At 48.2% G+C, this 23,197-nt stretch overlaps 1 protein-coding gene across 4 annotated transcripts in view; it reads right to left on the bottom strand.

The window, feature by feature from the left end:
* Positions 1-23,197, bottom strand: part of CELSR2 (cadherin EGF LAG seven-pass G-type receptor 2) — a 113,745-nt gene that overhangs the window by 29,998 nt on the left and 60,550 nt on the right. For all 4 annotated transcript variants that reach the window (XM_081010504.1, XM_081010506.1, XM_081010505.1 and 1 more), the window contains exons 4-11: positions 16,466-16,581; positions 16,067-16,155; positions 5,074-5,231; positions 3,931-4,094; positions 3,515-3,640; positions 1,145-1,311; positions 761-946; positions 178-291 (exon numbers count right to left, since the gene is read on the bottom strand). In XM_081010504.1, the coding sequence (XP_080866630.1) occupies positions 178-291; positions 761-946; positions 1,145-1,311; positions 3,515-3,640; positions 3,931-4,094; positions 5,074-5,231; positions 16,067-16,155; positions 16,466-16,581 (1,120 nt within the window). The remainder of the gene's footprint in view (positions 1-177; positions 292-760; positions 947-1,144; positions 1,312-3,514; positions 3,641-3,930; positions 4,095-5,073; positions 5,232-16,066; positions 16,156-16,465; positions 16,582-23,197) is intronic.

The raw sequence follows: 23,197 nt of genomic DNA, 5'->3' as shown, positions 1-23,197 counted from the left end.
ACACAGAGAACACATGACACACAAAAATCTGCTTGGGCTAATTAGCCCTGAGAAATATGGCCCTGGGAGAAAAGTTAATGGGAGAAGAGGCAGTGCCTGCACCTGGCTCAACGTGGACCTGGGCATTACCTGCAGCCCAGAATGGGGCCACTGATGCTGGCTCCTCGCCCTGCTTACCTGCATGCAGCCACGGAAGCCTTGCTGCACTTCACCCTGCTCCCCAGGAATGCCGCCAACGCTCAGGTTCCGCATTTTGAGTCCGTGCAGCTCGCTGCTGATGTTGATTGCCACCTGGAGGACAGGTAAGAGACAAAGCAGCCATCTGGCATTGCTTTCCCCTAATATTTTGAAGAGGCCACAACACTTGAGGGGGAAAGGGAATAGAGGCAGGGCTTTTTTTCAGCAGGAACTCAGGGGAATTCAGTTCCAGCACCTCTCAGGTGGGTTCAGGCACCTCTCAGGTGGGTGCCATTGCCATTCTAAAAGAACAAGGGAGTGGTGGGTGGCAGCACCTCTTTTTCTAGAAAAACAGCATTGGGTAGAAGTCAGGGGTGCAGGCCGTTGGAAGGTAGGAAGGGGCTGGAACTAAAACAACAGTGCATGTTGGTTGATTTGGAGCAGGGAGGGACATGAGCAGAGCTTATGGGAAAGCGAGTCCAGTGTTATAGAACAGCTTGGGAGAGAAGTCACAAAGCCGGCAGCTGTTGTCGAGAAAGAACGGAGTGCACTTCTGAGGGTGAAGTCAACTCACTCCCCATACCTGATGCAAGCCGTAGTCAAAGGCCATTGTGGCTAAGCACTGGGCTTCTGGGTTGTCCCTGCTGCTGCGCAGCTCCAGTTGCATGTGATGCCAGTCCCCATCGTTCACCTTCACCTGGTGCAGCCGCAGGGCGGAGACCCGGCTGTTGGCACGGTACACAGTCATCAGCACGTTCCCTTCGCTCAGCTGAGAAAGAGGTAAGAAGCGGGTGAGCTGGCATTCTCACTGTTGAGAGCAGTGCATCAATTGCGCCTGCTCCTGATAACCTTGTGGAGCAAAGAACCCGCATCCCCTCCAACCTCTCTACTTCTTGCTTGTAGGTGAAGGCGGTCTTCTCCAGGCCACCGATCCACAGGGTGCTCCTGCCCTGGCTTGGAGACTTACCCACAAGGTGATGGTAGAATGCTGCCCGGCTGCCGCATGCAGGAGGACGCCGTTGCTCTGCCGAGTACGGAACATGAGTCCAATGTGCCATGGAAGGGTGATGACCAAGGCCAAGTTGTTCCAGATGACCATGCTGTTGCCCAGGAAGCGCTGGGGGTTTGCCATTTCTGCATGGTGGGAGACACAAGTCAGCAAAAGCAGGCATTGCTATACAGCAGAGCAGTCGCCGGAATATGGGTCCTGCATGCATGTAAGCCACAGATTTCCAGTCACACCCTACAACAAGTCTGAAAGGCTGTCTGCGCCTCCTGAGGCATACTTGTGCAACTCTGGAACTCCCAGCTCCACTTTTGCTTAAAAAAAAACAGTAATAAAATAAGGTTCTAGCCTTCAGGGTTACAGAAAGGCTTGGAAATATGGCAGGCTGATACATACAACCTTCTTTTCTTTTTATGCAACTCAGAACAATCATTGCAGGGTGAACTTTCCTCTTGATGCAGACATATTATTACGGCCTTTTGAAATCATTCTCATGGAGTAAGACAGCAAGTTATAAGATCCTATTACTTTTCTCTCCGGGCCACAATGGAGTACTAAATGTGCATTTATGCTGTAGCTCCCCTCCTGGGCCTAGAATAATGTTCTGGTGACAATTCAGAAGCAGAGGAGAAATTGGGGGGCGGGGAGCAATGTGGAGGAGAAACTCTGCATTGGCACCAAACACAGAGTGCTTTTTTCCTTCCAAGGAGGTGGCCATAGGAGTAAACAATGTCTACACAGCTTAAGCAGTGCATCATCTGACTGGCATGTCAAATGCATGTCAAATGAGTGCATCTGAGGCAGGGATGAAACTTATGGGTACAGCAGAAGGCCTTTGTTAATCCTCTCTCTCTCTCTCTCTCTCTCTCTCTCTCTCTGTGTGTGTGTGTGTGTATGTGTGTGTGTGTAAATGAGAGGGAATGAGAGAAAAGGTGATATGCTCAACCCTTAGTGAATGATGGAACCAGTGGAAGCGGTCACTAGACTGCCACAAGTGTAAGGACAAACATACTAGAGTTGTATTAATCCATCTCCTGACCCTTCCAGTGGAACACTGTGGGATAAACAGTATAGGAAGGGGAGGGGATGAGGGGAATGCTAGCAGGTGGGGTCTGAACCCCCCCCCCATCTTATTGCCAGGCATTCTATGGGTTTGGGACAGGCAAAGGCAAACTCGGCCCTCCAGATGTTTTGGGACTACAGCTCCCATCATCCCTGACCATTGGTCCTGCTAGCTAATCCCAAAACATCTGGAGGGCCGAGTTTGCCTATGCCTGGTTTGCCTCCATCCCTAAAGCAGGGCCTGTCCCAGGCATGGGGAACCTGTGGCCCTGCAGAGGCTATTGGACTTCTGCTCCCTTCACCCCTGACCATTGGCCAGGATGGCTGGCTGGAACTGTTGGGAGTTGAAGCTCTACAATATCTGACAGGTGAAGTGCTTCTCAACCTGTGGGTCCCCAGATGTTGTTGGACTACAACTCCCATCATTCCTGAGCTCTGGCCTTGCTAGGTAGGGGTGATGGGAGTTGTAGTTCAACAACATCTGGGGACCCACAGGTTGAGAAAGGCTGAGTTAGAGGTTCCCCATCACTGGCCTAGACACCACCCCCTTGATCTTTGCCTGCTTATACTGTAGGACTAGACACCACCTTCAGCACAATGGCATTTGAGGCAACCGTGTCCTACGCAGCTGAGTAAACAGCTCCTGTTTACTTACACTCCCAGGCCTTAACAGGAGCGTGTGAGCTACCTCTCACTCTGACACCCAGAAGTTATTATCACTACAACCCAGCATCCAACATTTTCTGGACTACTGTTGGATTATGTTGACAGTGGCAGCAAAATCTTCTGAAGCTCATTAACTTAAATGGGTGTTATGTCCTCCCTGCTACCCCAGCCCCACACACAGGGATTGAGACTGGACAGAGATAGTCTGTTAACATTCCACCCCTTATCCTCAGAAGAAAAAGGCAGCAAAAAGCCCCAACATCCTTGCTGCCCAACTATATGCAACATGAATCATGTGGTTTACTCTTGAGCGCAGCCCAGTTGTTCAGAAACTTCCCCCCATGCAAATTACAGGCACTGGAGATGGGGATGGCTCTGGATTGGGACCACCACTGAGGAGAATAAGAAGCCCCCTGCCCGCCCCACCCCTACACTGGGGTCCCAATCTGGATCATGGCCAACCCCACTCACTATTTCTGCAAGGGGAAATTCTGCGCTCAAAATACGTGATCAATTATATATGTAATTTGGCCTTCCATCTCCCAGGGACCATTCAAGCTGCCTTATCAGAGCTACCATGTCCCCATAGCCTCCCTTCTTTACCTTGCTTGCAGTCCTTGCCTCCAAAACCCAGGGGACATTCGCAGCTGAAGGTGTTCCACTGGTTGACACACGTGCCGCCATTGTGGCAAGTGTTGCTGTCACAAACGTTCTTCTTGGCTGAACAGCCTAGAGGAGAAAAGTGAGACGGCATTGGAAAGGATATAGGCAGCAGAAGATGCTCCAGGGGTTAGGAATGGAGTGTCAAGGCAGGCAAGAGAGGAGGCAACTGTTGAGAGTAATCAGGGACAGGACTGAAGCCCTTTTACAAAGACCCATCACTACACCACAACACACACACGCGCGCACAATGGCACACCCAGCAATATTTTTAAAACAGTCAGTACTGTACTTTTCTTGCCAGTTTTGCATCCCTTGTATCAATTGGATCCATCCACTAGATATAACATAAGCCATACCTGGCACCGTCCCATTGTTGGCAATGAAGTCAGCCATGTCCACCTCTCGGTTATCAATCAGGAAGTCCCGAATACAGCCTACAAAGTGCCGGTTCCGTACTGGGAAGCTCTCGGGCAGGTCAGGAACGCCACCTAACAACAGTGGACCTGTCAAATCCAGGGACCTGGGAAGCCAAGACAGGAGTAACTCAGGAGGTCAAGCTCAACCGAGGGAATGGCAGATTAAAATACATCTTCTGACCCAATCATGGCTGGCATCATTGTGGTCTTTCAGGTCAAGCTATTGACATCATCAGAGCTATAGGTACCTGGATATGCCAGGAGCTTTGAAGAGTCCCACAATGGGGTAGCAAAGCTTTTAGCCTAGACTTGTCTCTGTGTAAAGTTGTAGTAGCAGAAGGTAGCTGGTGAAGACTAAGATGTCCAATAGCTCAACAGTGAAAAATAGTGCTGCCCAGAATACAGTAGTACCTGGGAACTCGAACACCTTGCAAGTTGAACGTTTTGGCTCCCAAACACCGCAAACCCAGAAGTGAATGTTCTGGTTTGTGAACGTTCTTTGGAACCCGAACATCCAATGCAGGTTCCGTGGGACCTTCCTGCAGCCAATCGGAAACCACGCCTTGGTTTCTGAACATTTTGGAAGTCGAACGGACTTCTGGAATGGATTCCATTTGACTTCCAAGGTACGACTGTACAGCAATTATTTGACCCTTGAGATCAGAGTGGTGAACCTTTTTGGCTCCAGGACCAGGATCCTTATCAAGATCAGCCTCTAGGGCCAAATGTATAAGCTGGGCAGGACCACTGATCAGTCAATATCACATGGCTGACTAGCCTTCACTAGTCTCCCCATCCTTCACTTTTAGTCCCCAATCTTCAATCTCCACTCCATCAGCTGAAAGGTCATTAAGTGCAGAGGTCAAACTTCCCCAATTGCTCTACTGAGACCTCCAACTGCAGGATGAAGCTGGATTGTGAAAGCTAGAACAGGTGAACGCTATCCCACAGGGCATGATCCTAATAGGAATTTCCCCAGGGAACAATAAGCACAGTGGAGCCAGCCTGGCTCTAGCTATGTCTGCTCGTTCTTCATTTCTCCAGGCTCATTAGTTGTGTTTATAGCGCACATAAAATTCTTACTTCTTGGTGCCTGACTGTGTCCCTTGAGCTGAGCAAGAATAGTTTCCCAGCATGGAACCAAACTTCAAGGCCACGGAAGTGTCACAGTCATCCACTGTCACCACAGCTACCTTCTGGTCAGAGGGCCCCTGAGGAACTCCAGACATCCCCACGATGGGCTGTGGAGAAAAAGCAGAATCCTGATGCAGCCAAGTAATGGCCATGGCAGCACAATCAAAGGGCAAGCCAGGAAGAGCAAGGTATTGTCTAGACACGTGCTGTGGGACTGTAACTCCCATCATCTATTGGCTGTGCTGGCTGGGGCTGATGGGAACTGGACTCCAACAACACCTGGAGGGCCACAGGTTCCCCATCTCTAGTCTAAGAGATGCCAGAGCAGGTAAAAGCTCTCTCCCAGTATCTCTTGAACTAAACGTAGGAGGAGAGGAAGCTGCCTTAGACCAAGGCAGGCCAATGGAAAAGCAGCCATGTGGGCAGCAGTTCTGGAAGGATCTTCAAGGAGCTGAATGTCTGGGGCAGACACTTGCAAAGCCCTCCACGCATCTGGGATGCTGAGCACTCAACAAGTGAGTGGAATTCTTCCCCTTGCAGTTTCACCTCATGTTTATGTGTGAAGGAGTGATTCTAACATAGCATATTAGACTCATTGTTTCACATGTAAACATGCCGTAAAACTTCACAGGGCAAAATTCCACCCTATTATCACCCGGCATTTAACAGTTGTAGGGAGAGAACCGGGGGCCAGAATTTGCTCTAGATTAATGAATCTACCATAAAAGACGCTTCTCTGTGTGTATGCTCCCCTGAGGAGAGCTGAACAATCTGATCTATAGGTACAGATCCAGGACACAAATACAGTGTCCCATATTGATCTAGCAGCAGACAATGCCCAGCTGCTTCCAATAAGTATCTCTCAGCAGCAAGAAGGATGAAAAGGCTAACTGTGAAGAAAGGGAGACCTGAGATTCTTGTGATGCCTAATTCTGCCACAGAACACACAGAAACACACACGTGATCCCTGTTTTAAAAAGCACTATGTAATCACAACACAAAGGAGAGGAATTATCTTGCAAAAGACTACAGAGGAGTGATGGACCTTTGATCTTAGGCAGTGCCTCTATCTGTACCAGTGCATTTTAAATGCAACACTTTCTTTTCTTGTATATTGTTCTTACTGTTCCCAAGCAGTTTGCATATATGTAATGTTTGTGCGTGCGTGCTTGCGCGCGCGCACACACACAAGCACACATTTAGTGCACACCTACTTCACTCTCTCCCACGTGAACGAGGTCACTTGTTGCATTCCGAGGGCAGTGTTGTTTTAATCTTTTTGACTTACGCCAAATGCATAGGCAACCAAAGTCAGATTCCTTTTTAAAAAAAATCAATTTATTGACCTACTGAATAGTTTGACCATAGTTCACACTTTCATAATTTCCCAGCCCCACTGAAGAGATTAAGGAAATAAATACAGCAGAAAATGTACACCACATCATATTAGTTATAGTAAGGCAAGAGTTGGGGAACATGTGCCCCAAAGGATGTTGTTGGACTCCTGCTCCTATTAGTCCTTAGTCAGCCTAGCCAATGATCAGGGATGAAGGGAGTTGTAGTCCAGCAGCATCTGGAGGGCCACAGGTTCCCCAACCATTGCAGGAAAGAGTCCCCAAAGCAATTAACAGCATTAGATTTTACAGATTTCCACAGAGCTGCCAATGTGCAGAGAGCGTTGTACAGATGACACATTCATTCGTATTGACTTAACGTATTTTGCTAAATGAGGAACAAAGTGCAAATATCTGTCAATAGCTTCTCCCCTTTTATACACAAAAATTGAGCAAGGGGAAAACTGGAGGAGAATCTACCATAAATTTTGGAAAGTTGTTTGTCTGATGGCTACGAGTTTTGACACTTCTTAAGATATTGTAAACAACTTTTGCATGATGGTCCCCGATATCAAGGAGCAGGTTTCTGTCTATGTTTGGATACAACGGGACACCATTTTGAAGCAAGGTAGTGGTAGACTGAACCTTTCAAAACTGCACTGGTTTTAACCGCAGAGTTCAAAACGGCATTGATTTCTTGATTTCATAGAAATCCCAAGCCATATCACGAAAGAAACTGCTAGTGTGAAATAAGCAAGCATGTGCAAAATCAGGCGAGAAAGTAATCAAAGCTTAAGAGGGGTCTCTCTTGGGGGGTGGGAACTGGTGAAGAGTGTGCACAATCAGATGAAAAAATATGTTCCACTGGAGATTATATCTGTGTGCAGGTGCCTATTAAAGGATAATCCCAAAATTAACCTCACATTTGGCCACATGTTGTTCCCTTTTGTGATTCTCCTACTGCTGTTTCTTTTCCATTTCATCAGGCACAAAAGGTATATGAGTGCTTATTTAAATAAGCACGTCTATGTTCCACTGGCTTTTCACTGGTGGCAGTGGTTGGAATATTTATTTGTGGGGAGCTTTTTGAAATAACGTGATTATATACCTCTGTGAATTTTGTGAAACTCTCTACGAAGATAACTGCATGTCACTTTAGCCAGCAAGTGACAGAGAGTGTGAGCTTCTGTCCTGGACCTCTTTTGTGTTTGCCCACTGGGCTGGCGTTCAGCCTAAGCCCCCCAACCCCACGCCTGGCGGGAGAAAATCACAGGTCATTGGTGACTCTCTTTTTTGGCGTGCGGGGCTGGACCGTAGAATCTCGAGAGTGATTCAAAGGCTGTGGCAAGGAAACATGACAGCTCCAAACAAAAGGAAATGCAGCTGGGGGAGAAGAAGGGGAGGGTGTGGCCATGGCAACAGGTCACAGCACAGCACCAAGGGACTGGCAGGCAGCCCAAGCCTTCCCTCAGCTTTTGTGCCACTCCTTTCTCAGAACATGTAAAACAAATGGGGGGGGGGAGGAAACAGCTCAAAACACAGCCCTTGCCTCAGCACCAGGATCAGTCAGGAAAGTTCCCCAGAGCTGGAATACTTTTCATGTTACTGCACGGAACTTGGTACAGGGTGAGTGGCGAGGGTGGCCTGAGAAAGGATTAAGGTCTCTCTCTTTTGCACAAAAACTGCAAGCACCATGCAAAATACTGTGGTACCTCAGTTTTTGAGTGTCCGGGAAGCTGGACAATTTGGAAGCCGAATGCCGAAAACCCAGAAGTAATTGCTTTTGTTTTCCAACGCACCTCGGAAGTCGAAAGGCTTCTGAGGTGCGTTTTTCTTTTTTCCATCAACTTCGCAGCCAGCCCATTGATCCTCAGTTATTTACAAGCCTGGAATAAGTTTATGCCAGAAATGGCCTGAAATCTAAGGACTTACAAGCCGTGGAAATGAACTTCCCCCTTCTAGCCAGACAGCCAGTTTTGTAGCAGAGTGACATGTCCTCAGGTAAACTCACCACCAAAGAAGTCACAAGACACACCCTTTCTCTTTTTTCTTTGAAGCCAAGCAGGACAGAGAAATGCTGCTCTTAGGATCCCTCCAAAACTATTCTTCTTTTTATTGAGCATTCATTTTATTGAGCATTCATCATTATTTGTGGCCATAATATAACCAGGGAAGTTATATGCAATCAAGCCTTCAATACCTCTTGAGCATTCAAATGTTTTTGGGGTGTCATACTGCTTCACTCACAATAGGGGCATGCCCCATAAAATCCTGTAAATTTTCATTGCTATAGTGCAACAGAGCCCTTCCGGTTGGCAATAATGTGGCAACATTGCAGAAGCAATGTAGAATGACTTATGAAGTGTGGATGATCCAATATAAACCACCCACTAATGCACTGTTATTGCATCAATGACATGTTACAGAGTATACCCACACCCACAAAACAAGCCCGCAGAAACACCAGTCTGGAAGAAGCCTCACTTTCCATCGCTACTTGTAATCAGAGCGCAGCTCAGACCCCAGGAAAATTCAACAACACAAAGTTAACGGCGAAGATCCAGGATTGCAGAAGGGCAGTTTTGCCCTTGTTTGTGTGAACCATGACTGCACAAAGCTCATGTTTGGTTGGGTGAAACAGGACAAACTTCAAGATGAATCAATGGGCATACTGTGGAACTTTAGCCAGGGATAAAAACTGGCTTCAAATATCAGTTCATCTCCCCTACTCCCACTGGGCAGCTAAGGGCCAAATGAAATGTGACTTTAAATGTGCTTTTTGCATTGTCTTATGCATTTTGCATAAGGTGACGATGTGGAGCTTAACCCTTCCCCACATGCTTAGATCCTGATTAATACTCTCCATCTTTGGGAAGAGCTAAGTGGAATTTTCCACCTAATGCAAAATAACAGCACTGGAAGAGCTGGCGATTTTCATCAGGATCAAGGCAGGAGTGGGGGGAGAAAGAGCTAAACTCTCCCTCCCTGCCTGCAACAGTCCTAATCCTATTCAAGTCCCACTGCTGTGGTTATTTGCATTTTAAAGCACCATGCCCATTAAATGCATTTAACGTCACATTTAATTTAGAGAAATGCTCCTGTTCACCAGGGCCATCCTTCGCTGTGCCCTCGGTCCAGGCTGCTGCAGCAACTCCTTCCAGTGCCTAAACAGATCCCACACTACACAGGCTCCTAGCCACAGCCCTGCTCAGAGAGACTCCACACCCCATCTCAAAGCACATGCCTGTCATGGAACCATAGCTGCAATGTCTGCTACATCTGTACCTTGCCCTTCTGTACTCTCAGGTTAGCATCACTGAGGGAGGATGAACCTTTGGGTTGAGAAATTCACAGCTGAGCGGACATTTGGACCTGGATTTCCCCATTTCAAGCCCAATATTACTAGCCGCTGTGTTGGCCAGCACTTCTGACCACAGTGCAGCCAATGGGCTTGGCTGCCTCTGCCTTTCTGTTTCTCACTCCAACAATGCAGCCCCAGCTTGAATAATCCCCTTGCCAGTTCCTGGTGAATCTCATGGTATTATGTATTGAAGTTCTCACCCTGGCCAAAAGGAGTATCGTGTATGTAGTTTTCACTCAGGTCCACATCAGTTACTTTAGGTGGGAAACCCTGGGTTGTTGTTGCTACAATGTTGACAGCCGGCTGCCTATAAAAGCAGGCCGGCTGAGCTGTTTGTTGTTCAGTTCAGTTCTGTTCCAGCTTACAAATAAAGAGCTGCTTTGGAGAAATCGCTGCGTCGTCTGCTATGTCTACCCACTATTCTACACATGGCTATCCTGCTTTTGAAGGGCAGGATGTGAATCGTTCTGCTTCCGCTCACCACCCCCAACCCCACTGTGTCTTTCCACCACAGCGGCCTCTGCAACTTTTACCTCCCATGTACATGTGCTCAGTTCCATCCAACTGGCTGCATGGAATGAGATGTGCTAGAACGCCTGGAAATTCCCCAAGTGGGATCAAGGGAACTGAGCTGGCCTCAGGCAAACCATGTGCTCCCCTACCATCATTTAATGGGGACAGTTGGAGGAAGCAGCACGCTGCTCTTCCTCCATGAAGAAGCAGCCCATTTGTGGAAAGAAAGACCTCACTTCCCAGGCATCCCAGCTCCTGCAGTTCAGCGGAGGAGGCAAGGCACCCTCAGGGGCTAGGCAGGCCCTCACATGCCTCGACAGGGATTCACGTTGGTTTTTATGTGCTGCGCTTATTTCTCCGATATGAACAACAGAGAGGGAACGAAACCCAGAGACTGCTTGCCTTACCTAGAACCTAAAGGGGCATAAACAGCAGTGGAGCATCTGGGGATGGGCAGTGCAGGGAGGTGCCCAGCCACTGCTTCAAGGGCACACTCAGGCCCTTGTGTGCCACAGCCCAGTGGAGGAGAGGCGCAGCAACACTGCCTCCGCCTGTCCTCCTCTCCGTCCCTGCCTGACCTAGGAGTGGATGGGCTGTAGCTCGCATGCCGGAACCATATTGTAAACCGCCCTGCGATCCTCAGAGGCAAGGTGGTCTACAATTTAAATAAATAAATAGGCCCGTTAGCTTCAATGGGTGTATTTGGAGTAAAACTTAGCTAGTCTTAATTACCAGGATAGCCTCTGTTCAGCAGGGAAAGAAAGTCTGTGGGAATAATGAACTCAGGTGAGGGCTAGTGTGGGTGCAACTTGGAGGGACACAGTTCTGTGTGTGGCATGGTGGTGCCACATCTTCCTTCTTGCCCTGGAGTTCCAGCTCAGGATCCTGCCCTCCAGGCCACCAAACCGGCCACAGCATTTCTTTTTTTTTTGCCAATAAATTTTTATTAGTTTTCCATACAATTATACATTTTTAACCGAATGTTAACAAATCATCTCTTTTTGATCATCCATATTTATATCCTTAATACGCATTCCCTTCATTCGTATTGCCATTAAGCTTCCCTTCTCCTTTTATTTCATATTAACAATACTTCTTTGTTTTTACAGTGCCTCCTGAAATCCCACTAGCGTTGTTTTCACATCACACACATTTTTCAGATAATCTACAAACTTTCCCCAGTCTTCGATGAACTTTTGGTCTCTGATGTATCTAATTTTCCCAGTCAGTTTGTCCAATTCCGCATAGTCTGTCAGTTTCATTCTCCATTCTTCTATCGTTGGTATTTCCTCTTGTTTCCATTTCTGGGCCAACAAGATTCTAGCTGCCGTAACTCATATTGAAAGAGTTTACAGTCTTTTCTTCTTATTTCCTTTCCTGTGATCACCGGCCACCGATTCTGTTGCGTTTAACTTATTCTTCCTTGGCACTCTATGCACGTGCAAGCTATGTGAGAGGCCTGATACCCACATTTGTCCCTTGGTTGCTTGTGGGGCGCCTACCCCATTGAAAGCAGCAGGATGAAGAGCTCTGGGGTCAGGAGCTGTCTATGTGCAGCACTGGCTGGAGGCACCAGGAATCTGGCCCCCCGCCACGTGAGCTAGCAGGAGGTAAACTGTCTGCTGGCACAGAGGCAGAGTGACTGGGTGAAGCTGCTGCAGGCAATCCAACTCATCGGTACTGACGCCAGTCTCCAGGAACATTCCCAGGAGTGGGAGGGCCAACACCCTGTCCCACCTAAAGGGCTGTCAAGCGGGAGCAAGCAGCTGGACTCCCCTGGACTCCTGCAGGGGGCTCTGGCCCAGCTGCTCAGGGATGCACACCCCCAGCACAGGGCTCTCTCTCTCTCTCTCTCCCTCCCACTCATTAACTCCCTCTAATTAGTGGGGGAAAGGAGTTGGCAACTTGAAGGAACAGGAGACTAATTGTGCAGCCTCACATTTATCATCTGTCTAATACAGGGGTGGGGAACCTTTTGGGCCCAGCGGGCCAGATCCTTATCTGTCCTCACCCCACGGTGAGTGATTGGCAGATGGGTCGTCCTGCCCACCTGTCAAAGTCTCCAGCGCAGTGCTTTCCAAGCCCTGGGTGCCAAGTGCTTGGGAACTGTAGCTCATGGGAACTATAGCTCATGGCAACTGTAGTGTGGGGGGCTTTGCCAGTCCTGTGCTCTGCAAAACATTGAGGACAAGGCTGGTAAAGCTGATTTCTGCAGGGATTGGCTGCACAACAGGGTTCTCGATAGGCAACTCAACCGTGTCACCAATCCAGCAGGCCTGAACTCACCATCCCTCAGCAGCTGGGAAGTGACTTCAAACTGGCTTTCTGAGGAAATCAGCTGCATAATCAAGTTCCTCACAAGCCAACCCAGCTGCATCTCTACATGCTCCACATTTTGTCACAAGGTTGTCAGGCGTGGGGCCAGTGGGTGTGGTAAGTAGAAGCACCTGAGCCAGGCCAAATTTGGCTTGCATTCCTGTGGTTCCTCACCTCTGAGTGTAACACAGTGCTGGTGCTAAATGTGTTAAGCTCTAGTTATCTGATTCCCTTGTGTGTACATCCAGTTCCTGGGCAGCCCAGCCTTGTGTGGTCATTACTGCGTACCTCAAAGAAGGACACTAGTACAGTACCCAAAATTTTAATCATGTGGTAACCAGATGACCCACTGATTGGCCTGACAGAGTTCTCAGGGAAGGATTGGAAGACTGGGGCCCTGTTTGAGTCCCAGAAAGGTGGGACCTCAGTTCACCATCTTTCTATGTACAACTTTGGTTAAGTTTCTCTGCCCAGGAGACAATGATAAACCCAGCAGTACTGCACTTTGGTGCCTATGAAGTGATTCCTTATATCAAGTGGGGCTGCTGGTGGTCTAGGCTAGCTGTTCAGAGGACTGACTGTGGATCCAGGCCGGGAGGCTCTTTGTCAGGCTAAGCTCCTTCAGAGTTTGGGAGGAAGAAAATGGAACGGGAAACCAAATGAGCCATAATTCCCCCCCCCCCCCCCGGAACGGAAGACTAGGCAAGCACACAAGGGCACAGCAAGTGGGCACGGCAGGAAAGGGCTTCTCGTGAGAGGTTGCATGGCAATTTCTGGCCACCGCCTTGTTCCCCACCTCCAAATCGGTGAGACAGCAACTCCTGACCCCTGCGCCGTTCCAGTCCCCTGGGCTGCCCCAAGCTTATTAACTGAAGCAAGCAGCTGCTTTGCGACAATTGCGCCAGCTGCTCACTTCCTCCTGCCCCCTGTCAGCAGCCTCCTCATTAGAGACTAGCTTTTTGGGACTTCATCATGCTGGGACCACCAACACTCCGTCCTCCTCCTCACCCCACACAAAAGTCCCTGCGCTGAGGGCACTATGAATGCTAATGGCGGGGATCTTCTCGAGCCCAAAGGAGCCAGGAATTGGTGGCAGCAACCCCGTTACCAAAAGCTCCTGCTGGTCTTTGAATATTTCATGGCCCCAGAAGCCACCCTCACCCTATAAAGCAGGGAAGGTCTCTTACTGCAGGGAACAACAGAAATTGCCCATCTCTCTAGACATGGGGTGCCAGTGGGGAAAGCTGGCAGGAATCCTCTACAGGCTGTCATGGGCTGGTGCTGACAATGTCACCATCTGCCCTGTTGTTCAGGACAAACTGAATGCCTTTAAGTCACAACATCAGTCGGGCCTGGTAGGGCAGATGGCAAGGAGGCCAACAGTAGGGGGAGCCAGAGGCAGCTAATTCTGGTTTTATCCCCTGCTGAGTTTTAAAAGAGCAATAGTGGGATTAAGGAGGAGGAAGGGGACAGGCAGTGCCACACCCTGGACTGGCTGTGAGATATAAAGCAGGCTGGCAGAGGCTGGCGGAGGCCAGAATTAGGTTACTACTGAAGCACCCCATTTGACCTAGTGGATCATCCTCCACTGCATGTCACTTCAATATTACAATTTTGTAATATTGTAATACAATATTACAAAAATACAGACCCGGCTGTCTGTCCCTTCAGTGAAAACCTGTTTTAGCTCCATTCAACATTTTTCCAGCATTTCCCAGCCTCTCCGGCTGCCTGCACTTTCTGATCTGAAAAAGCCCTGAAGGATAAGTCACTGCTTCCCCTGAGCTGGGGAGGCTAACCACCAAGAGCCTGAGATTGGCATATTTGCTTGTTTTGTTTTTAAGGGAAGTTCTTTCAGTTAGCTTTTAAAAACATTTCCATGCCAATTTCTTTAAACTTGGAAAAGATGAACAGCTGTCATCAACAGGCAGCTTCCCTATGTTCCTGTGGTTGCTAGAAAGTCCAGCTGAGGATATTATGGGGCTTTCAGAAGAGTTTGGATTTGATATCCCGCCTTTCACTCCCCTTCAGGAGTCTCAAAGCGGCTAACATTCTCCTTTCCCTTCCTCCCCCACAACAAACACTCTGTGAGGTGAGTGGGGCTGAGAGACTTCAAAGAAGTGTGACTGGCCCAAGGTCATCCAGCAGCTGCATGTGGAGGAGCGGAGACGCGAACCCGGTTCCCCAGATTACGAGACTACCGCTCTTAACCACTACACCACACTGGGTACCCAAGAAGGCTGCAGAAGGCAGCCCATCAAAGAGATGATTTGTAGAATGAAAAAAAAGGACACTCACACACATCCATGGGCCACCTTGAAAACAAGAAGTGTAAAAAAAACAACCCTGCATATTTTGCTGATATTTTCCCTCCCCTGTGATAATTTTCAAATGCAACTTATTTTCTGATTCATTGCTGAAAAACAGTAAAAAGAAGCAGAAGACATTTTTGGCACAACACTAGGAATCATCTCACTGGTGTTCCATTGTCTCACCTTCTCCCACTCACATGCATCCAGACCTCTGCTGCCAAAAATATTCACTTCTGTTGCTGCTCTGACCATGTGACTTCCATCTTTAAACCCCTACCTTGGCTTCATGCCTACTCTCAGATCCCTCACAAGCTTCTGGTACCCAGAGACCCTGCCCTTCCATCCTCTCTCTGTGCTTATTTCCCGGCACATCCCTTCCTGTGACCTTTGCTCGATCAGCTCCACCACCCTCACCATCCAAAGGTCCCCTGAACCTTAAAATGACTCTGCTCATTTCCCCTTGTTGTCCCTGAAACTGCTTCTTGGAATGCCTCCATGAAACCATCTCCCTCCTCAAACCTCACCTTTTTCAGGAAGCCATTGGATCATTTCCCTAGTACAGGCATGGGGACCCTTTGGCCCTCCAGATGTAGCTCCCATCATTCCTGGCCATTGGCTACACTTGCTAGGGCTGATGAGCATTGCAGTTTGGCAACATCTGGAGGGCCAAAGGCTCCCCATGCTTGGCCTGGTCCCTGCTCCTTATTGTAATAATCAAAGTACATGGGCTTGAAATAATCACATATTCCTCTCTGCCTGCTCATGATTCCACTGCCTGCCACATGCTTCCTCCAGTGCGCCCATGTTTGGTTGTAAGTGCCTTGGGGCAGGGACCTGTCAACCCTCTTCTCTGTAAAGCGCCATGTATGCAGATGACCCTGAATTAAAAATGAGGGGGCAGATGAGCTGGGCACAGCTCCAGCAGGCCTGTTCAGGATGAAAGAGTTTTATAATCATAGAATTGTAGAGTTGGAAGGAACTACGAGGGTCCTCTAGTTCAACCCCTTGCAAATGCAGGAATCTTTTGCCCAACATGGTGCTCGAACCCACAGCCCTGAGATTAAGAGTCTCATGCTCTACCGACTGAGCTATCCAGTGAGACTTACCTTGTTGTAGTAGTGCAGGTGGACGGTGTGCCACTGCCCATCACTCACGCCCCCAGGGATGAACGGGGCTACCGTGCTTGTTGACTCTCCTGAGGGAGAGATGAAACACAACTCAGAGAGGGAGGAAAGACTCTTGAGAAGAGAATGCCTCTCCTTGCCATCATTTCCCATAAGAGGCTCTGAAGGAGGAGCACCTAAGCTAACAGTGGCGGCACTGGGGCAGGTAAAATCCTGCAGCAGAGGTGGGGAAGAGATAGGAAGGCTTGGAGATAATGGGGTAAGAGGCAGAGGCTGATGGGTTAGGAAAACAAGGCCTGGCAAGGGAATTTCAACACTGCTAGGATGTGAGGTGGGATGAGCAGAAGCAGAAAAGCCAAGGGGGTTGGAGAGAAACCATACCTGCTGAAAAAGTCAGCTGAACTTGCTCCTGTACAATCTCCAGGGCGACGAAATCATGTCGTTCATTGAAGCGCCCGTTGTAGAGGAGCAGCCCATCCCGTTCCTTAGTGGCAAACCTGCCAAACAGAAGAGAATGGTGAGCCCCTGTACCCAGGATCCAGCATCTCAAGACAAGGCAGTAGACAGAGCTCAGGTGATTGACAGGATGGCAACAAATATAATGCCTGTCTGGACAGAATCTATAGGCCATGGGTGGAGAACTTTTTTGCATAGTGTCCCAGAAAAACTGGACATCCAATTTTCAGCAGCACAAACACATTTTTTTCCGGTGCACAGCCCCACCCCACCCCCCAGTACATCTTTTAGGCTCTGTGATCTTGTGCGGGAGCACAGACGGGAAGATGCACATCCCAGCTTTGGGACCCAACATTTTGGAGGATATGTTTTTGGCTCAGCAGGCCAGTTCCTTATCGGGATCTAGCCTTGCAGGCTGAATTTGGCAAGTGGGTGGGGTTGCCTATCTGTCATTCACCTGACACTACAATGACATCAGGTGCCACCACACACACCCAATCCAGAAGGCTTCAGCTCTACCACACATCAGTGGATGGGCAGTAGAGCTAAGCAAGGCCTGCTTTCCCTTGCGAATGAACAATCAAGGCTCCCAATTGTGCGCTGGAAGCCATGTCTCTATCTGCCCCACACCTGAAGCTACATATGGTGTGGTTTGGGATAAACGGCCTTGTGGGTCAACTCTGAACCCCCAGCGAGCCAAGTTTAGCACACAGGCCAGATGTCCTTCCACCCCTGGCATATGCCATCATCTAGTCTGTGATGGCCTTCTGCATTCTACATAGGACTAACTGTCCAGTCTCTCTAAAATTAATGGATGCAAATCTAACATCATAAACTGGGGGGGAAAAACCTAGGGGGGGGGAGTTTTCAACCTCCCGGACACTCTGCAATTGACTTTAGTGTGTCTATATTTGAACAAAGGAACTTCAGAGGGAGACTGCAATGTGAAACTGCTGGATTACAATTCATCAAGATGTTCAATGTTAGCAGTCATGGACTGAATCAGGACAATGGATTTTTATCACACTATTGACTTGCCACTGGTAGGGTGTCTGTGCTAACATCAAGTGCTTTGTCAATGGCCACTGTTAATCATGTAATGATCACTGTCTCAGTACTTTTTGTATTTCATTGCCTTCTGACTTTATTGTTTGCATTCTCAACCACCTTATCTGTAACCATGCATGCCAATTCAGAGTAATACATCCTGCATCTGATGAAGTCCCCATGAAAGTGTATGCCTTGATAAATCTGTCAATCTTTAAGGTAACACAAGATTCTTTATGGATTGTGAGGGGGAGAGTTTAGGAAAGCAAAGACCTTTTGATTCCTTCAGACTCGCACACAGCACAGCTGTATATATGACATGAGGAACTGGATCTTGGGACCCTAAACTTTTATCCTCTGCATGCATTCACACACAGAGGCAGGTCATAGGCACCAAGCAGCTGGGAGCTCTTCCTGCATGTGTGCGTGCTGCTGTAAACAGACCTGAGTGTGACAAGCAACATGCGGGAATTGCACATGGAATACCTGGTGAAGGAATCTGCCATGTGTGAAGTCACCCTGACCCTGAGCTGTGTGTTGCTAGGTTGCCAATGATTTCCCCAAGCAAGTAAGCCTAGCCTAACAAAGGCATTCCTTTGTGATTAGGTGTGCGGCTCCCTCACACAAAGGAGCGCCCAAGTAGGCTGGCTCAACCGTGATTCATCCTGGCACCCTTCCCCCTCCTCAACCCTCCATTCATTCCTTTTGGCTGCATGTGGCTCTGTGAGTAAACAGAGCCAGGGACGAGAGCAAGGGGCTAAGTGTGGAGGCTGAGCATACAAAAGCAGTTCTTCCACCGTGCAGGCTCTATAGACCCATCAGGAAGATGCCCGTGTGGAATTTCAAATAGCCGCTGTTGTCAGATGATGGGAGGCTGCACATAATTACAAGGACTCCATCAACGCCTCCCAAAACACAAATTCAAGACTCACAAGTTGTAGCGCAGGGGTGGGCAGACTTTGGACTTGCAGGGTCTGCTTTGTTCCCTCCCCCCTAGAACCCGAGTTCCACCAACCAAAACAAGGCTGGTGGAACACAGAACTAAGGAACAGGGCACCTCTGAGCACATGCTCAACTCAGAAATTTATTTTCAGTTGCAGCAGAGCTAAGCTCAGTCCTACGTTCCTTTAACTGAAGGACTACAACCTGACATACTGATTCTCTGCAGCCAGAGCTTCCTTTCCTTCTAGCTTCCTGCCATCCTTCCTGGTGGAGAAAAAGTAATGCGGTTGCTGGTATTGTGCTATATAGCTTCATGTCTTCAGGTCAGGAATGGAGAGCGATGGGAAAATGGAATGGGAGAATTAAAAGGTCTTGATAAACAAGCCTGATCCCATTCGTAGGTGCCACACAGCTCCATCCTCTTTCTGCTGCCAAATTGCTAAAGGGAAATTGTGTCATCTTCCCTCATATTTTGGGAACTCTGGTGCTTCCTGGAAAAGGGTCAGAAAGAGGCAACTAAAATGATGGAGCAGCTCCCCTAGGAGGAAAGGCAGCAAGAAATGGATGTTTTCCCGGGCATTTGGGCAGCACCAATAATTAGATGTTGTTTTTATGTATTTTTATTGCTGTATTTTAGTCTTGTTCTTGAAATTGCTCCGGGACTTTTTGTTGTAGGAAGTGATTCACACATTCAATGAACCTTACCTAACCTAGATTTATTTATTTATTTATTTATTTATTTATTCATTCATTATTTTTGTGCCATTTTTTTTTCTTTTTCCTGTACACCATTTTTCAGGCAGACCTCACAAAGCAGTTTACATAAGATTATTATAGCAAAAGGCATAATTGTAGGGTTTTTTTAAGTTACTACAGTACGGAAAAGACAACTTGTTTGTTTAGAAAAAGCTGCCACAGTTTCTTCTCACTTCTTCCCATTCAGGGCAAGATGGCGGCACTTCAGATGCTCCTGTGGCAGCAGCTGTGAGGAAAGAGGGGCCACTGTGGGAGCAGGCCCAACCCAGCAAGCATCTTCTTATATGCTTACCTCCATCTTGCCAATAATCTATATTTGAACATAACTGAATTCGGTGCAAGTCAAGAAACTAGGTGGGGAATAAGAACCCAAGAATAGCCCACTGGATCAGACCAATGGCCCACCTAGTCCAGCACCCTGTTCTCACAGTAACAAGACTAGATGCCTGTGGGAATCCGCAAGCAGGATTCAGTCACAAGCCCTCTCCCCTCCTGTGGTTTCCAGCCTCTGGTATTCGGAAGCATTTCTGCCGCCAACTGTGTGAGGCAGAGCATGGCCACCGTGGCTATCAGCCATTGACAGCCCTGTCGTCCATGAATTTGCCCAATTCTCTTTTGAAGCTATCAAAGTTGGGGACTTCACTACCTCCTGGGAGAGCAAGTTCTATACATTAACTGTGTGACGAAGCATTTTCTTTTATCTGTCCTGAATCTTCTGACATTCAGTTTCATAGGATTTCCATGAGTTCTAATGTTACGAGAGAAGGAGAAAAACTTTCTTCTCTATCCACATTCTCTATGCCATGAATAATTTTATAAATTTCTACTACGCCGCCTCTTTTCTCTTAAATGATAGGGCCATTGGCCACTGCTCCTTATCAGGGTCGCAAAATTGGCTTCTTGTCTGAGCACGGCAGGCCTTCCCCTCCCTGGTGACTATACTCTGTGTTGCTCTTGTGGGCTGATTTCATTATAGGCTGTCAGCACTTGGCAGCTCCCCCCCCCCCCCCCGTCCCCCATCACAGTAGTGTGACAAGTATGCAGAGCAAATCGGGGAGCTCCAACTAACCCTTGTCCAGGGACAAAGAGGCCTTGGCTGGCTGGCTCTTTTGTGCTTGGCTAACAATAGGGATGGAGCTGCGGGGATTATGGACTGGGCAAAGCTGTGAAAAAGGAGGGAACGCTCTGTGTTACCATCAGCATAACCCAAGTGCATGCTGTCTGGATAACACCCTTTGCCAAGAAACATCCTATCTATGGAAAAAAGAATGGGAAATGAGGCTTACCAATGATAAAACCTTTGCTGGGCTTCCCCCTGGAGGAGGTTCCTTTCCGGGTGTTGTTAGCAGAGATATGTTGATGATAGGAGAGGAAAACACTGGGCATTGACTGCTATGTCCCTTGTTTCCAGCCTGAACTAGAGGTCTGGAAAAGTTCTAAAGTGATCAGGTGCTGGAAAGTGAGCGGTGGGATCCCCACAACCCCTGGCAGCAAATAAAAGATGTGTGGCAGCTCCCCAGGTCAGCACTTTATCACAAAGCTAGACTAATCCTGGGGAAAGTAGCTACCTTTTTACAGAGGCCAGACCTGCCCTTCACTGTCATTCTGAGGCTGGCTGTGCAAACAGTTCCACAACTATGGGCAATATAACCACTTTCGTGTGGATAGGTAAGAGCCTAAGGTAAGGTGCCATGCATCCCATATATGCCCTACGTAATGTAACATCAAGAAATTTAACATCAGGAAATGACTCTTGTATGTATGAGATGTCCCTGAGGAACAGGTCTCCTCTCTTCCATTCTTTCATCCTAGTCCCTTTGATACGCTTTCACAGTGAGGCAGGCACACGTGTGTTAACATGCATAGTAAAGGTAAAGGGACCCCTGACCATTAGGTCCAGTCGTGGCCGGCTCTGGGGTTGCGGTGCTCATCTCGCTTTACTGGCCGAGGGAGCCGGCGTACAGCTTCCGGGTCATGTGGCCAGCATGACTAAGCCGCTTCTGGCGAACCAGAGCAGCGCACAGAAACACTGTTTACCTTCCCGCCAGAGCGGTACCTATTTATCTACTTGCACTTGACGTGCTTTTGAACTGCTAGGTTGGCAGCAGGGACCAAGCAACAGGAGCTCACCCCGTTGCGGGGATTCGAACCGCCGACCTTCTGATCGGCAGGTCCTAGGCTCTGTGGTTTAACCCACAGCGCCAAACATGCATGCCCTCCCTCAAATAATACTGGGAAACAACTCTTCTCCCTGCTCTTCCATTCAAGGGCACATGCTTCCCAGGAAGAAGGGATGCCATGGCAATCTGCCAGGTTCAGCTCTTGACACAGATACAGTTGTTTAGCTGGTGCAGACAATTATCTCCTCCTGGCTTTTGTTAGATTGTCAAATTTACATTCCATCGGAGGGCGGGGAATGGCAACTAGGTGTGCAAATCCTTGTACAAGTTGGGTGGCGGATGTGGAGGGGAAGCAGGGGCTGCATTGCATGCAGGAACATACCTCTCAGTGTGGGGGCATCTGCTAGCATGATGCATAGTCTCAATGGAATGAGCACTCTGATGTACAGTTGCGCATGCATTGCCACTGGTGTTAAAAGTTTAAAAGACTTTTTAAAAATTCCAGCCAACTTTAAATGAATTTAAAAAACTTTTAATGCAAACTGCTGGAGTTTTGTACTGCTGTCTTTACCATATTTTCACTGCCGCTGTTTTACTGATATAATTGATTTGTACTCTGGTGCACTTCGTTTTGCGCCATACGCCACTTTGATAATCTTAGCAGAAAAGCAGCACAGAAATATGAAACTAAACAAAACTGAAAAAAGAGCTAGGCAATATAAAATCAAAATTGTGATACAGCCAGCCATAGTTCACATCAGTTTGTTGCAAGTGTTTCCACTGCAGGAGCAGAGGGACAGGAACCCCACGTGATCAGCAGTTATTTGGAAAAACAAGATCAAAGAAACTCTACGGACTTTTCATGGAGAAGCATAATGGAAAACTCTACAGAAATAAAGTGACAGGTTTTGCACACCTTGTGCCCAGAGGTATTCCAGATTATTATTGCTAGCTCCATGTTTGAATTGGAACTTCAACCTGTTTCTTTTTAAATCTGCTCTCTGCATGAACAATGGAAAGAAACTTTTAATTTGACTCTCCATTGTTAAAGATGGTGGGAGGAATTCAACATGGAGCTAGAGCAATTGTTCTGTCACAGCACAAGCACTTCCACTTGCCAGACAGAACAAGCCATCCCTCTCCTTCCCCTGCACACGGTTCTTGAGTTCTCCTGACCCCGACCAATGTCAGAGCTCCAGCGGTGGTAAAGGCAAAAAGGGGGCAGACTGCAGGCATCCCAGGGTGGGATCAAGGGTAGGCAGGGGTCTCTGTTCTCTGCCCTATGGTATTCTGTAGGGTGCAGTGCCACAGGCAGAATTATCCCAGGTGATCTAAGTGGTCCTACAGGTCTATACAGGGCCACGTGGTTTTTCAAGGAACCTGGTCCTGGGTTATTCAGGTCATTATATGTTAAACATGATCTGGAACAATCGTAGCTGATCAGCAGCCAGAGCAGTGCCTTCTGCACAGGTATAATATGATGCAGCATTCTAGATCAGGCTTCCTCAACCTCAGCCCTCCAGATGTTTTTGGCCTACAACACCCATGATCCCTAGCTAGCAGGACCAGTGGTCAGGGATGGTGGGAACTGTAGTCTCAAAACATCTGGAGGGCTGAGGTTGAGGAAGCTTGATCTAGATCATTCCCCAAAAAAGCTCCATACAGAGCACATGGCTGTAGTCCAATTGTGAGGTAACCAATTCATGAATCTCAGTGGCCAGGAAAAGGATGCCGTTGGTGTACCAACCTCAGCTGACAACAGCTGTTCCTCACCACAGAGGTTACCTGAGCC

The sequence above is a fragment of the Podarcis pityusensis genome, assembly GCF_964106645.2.
Source record: "Podarcis pityusensis genome assembly, chromosome: 6".
NCBI lineage: Eukaryota > Metazoa > Chordata > Lepidosauria > Squamata > Lacertidae > Podarcis > Podarcis pityusensis.
This window is presented reverse-complemented; position numbering and strand designations above follow the sequence as displayed.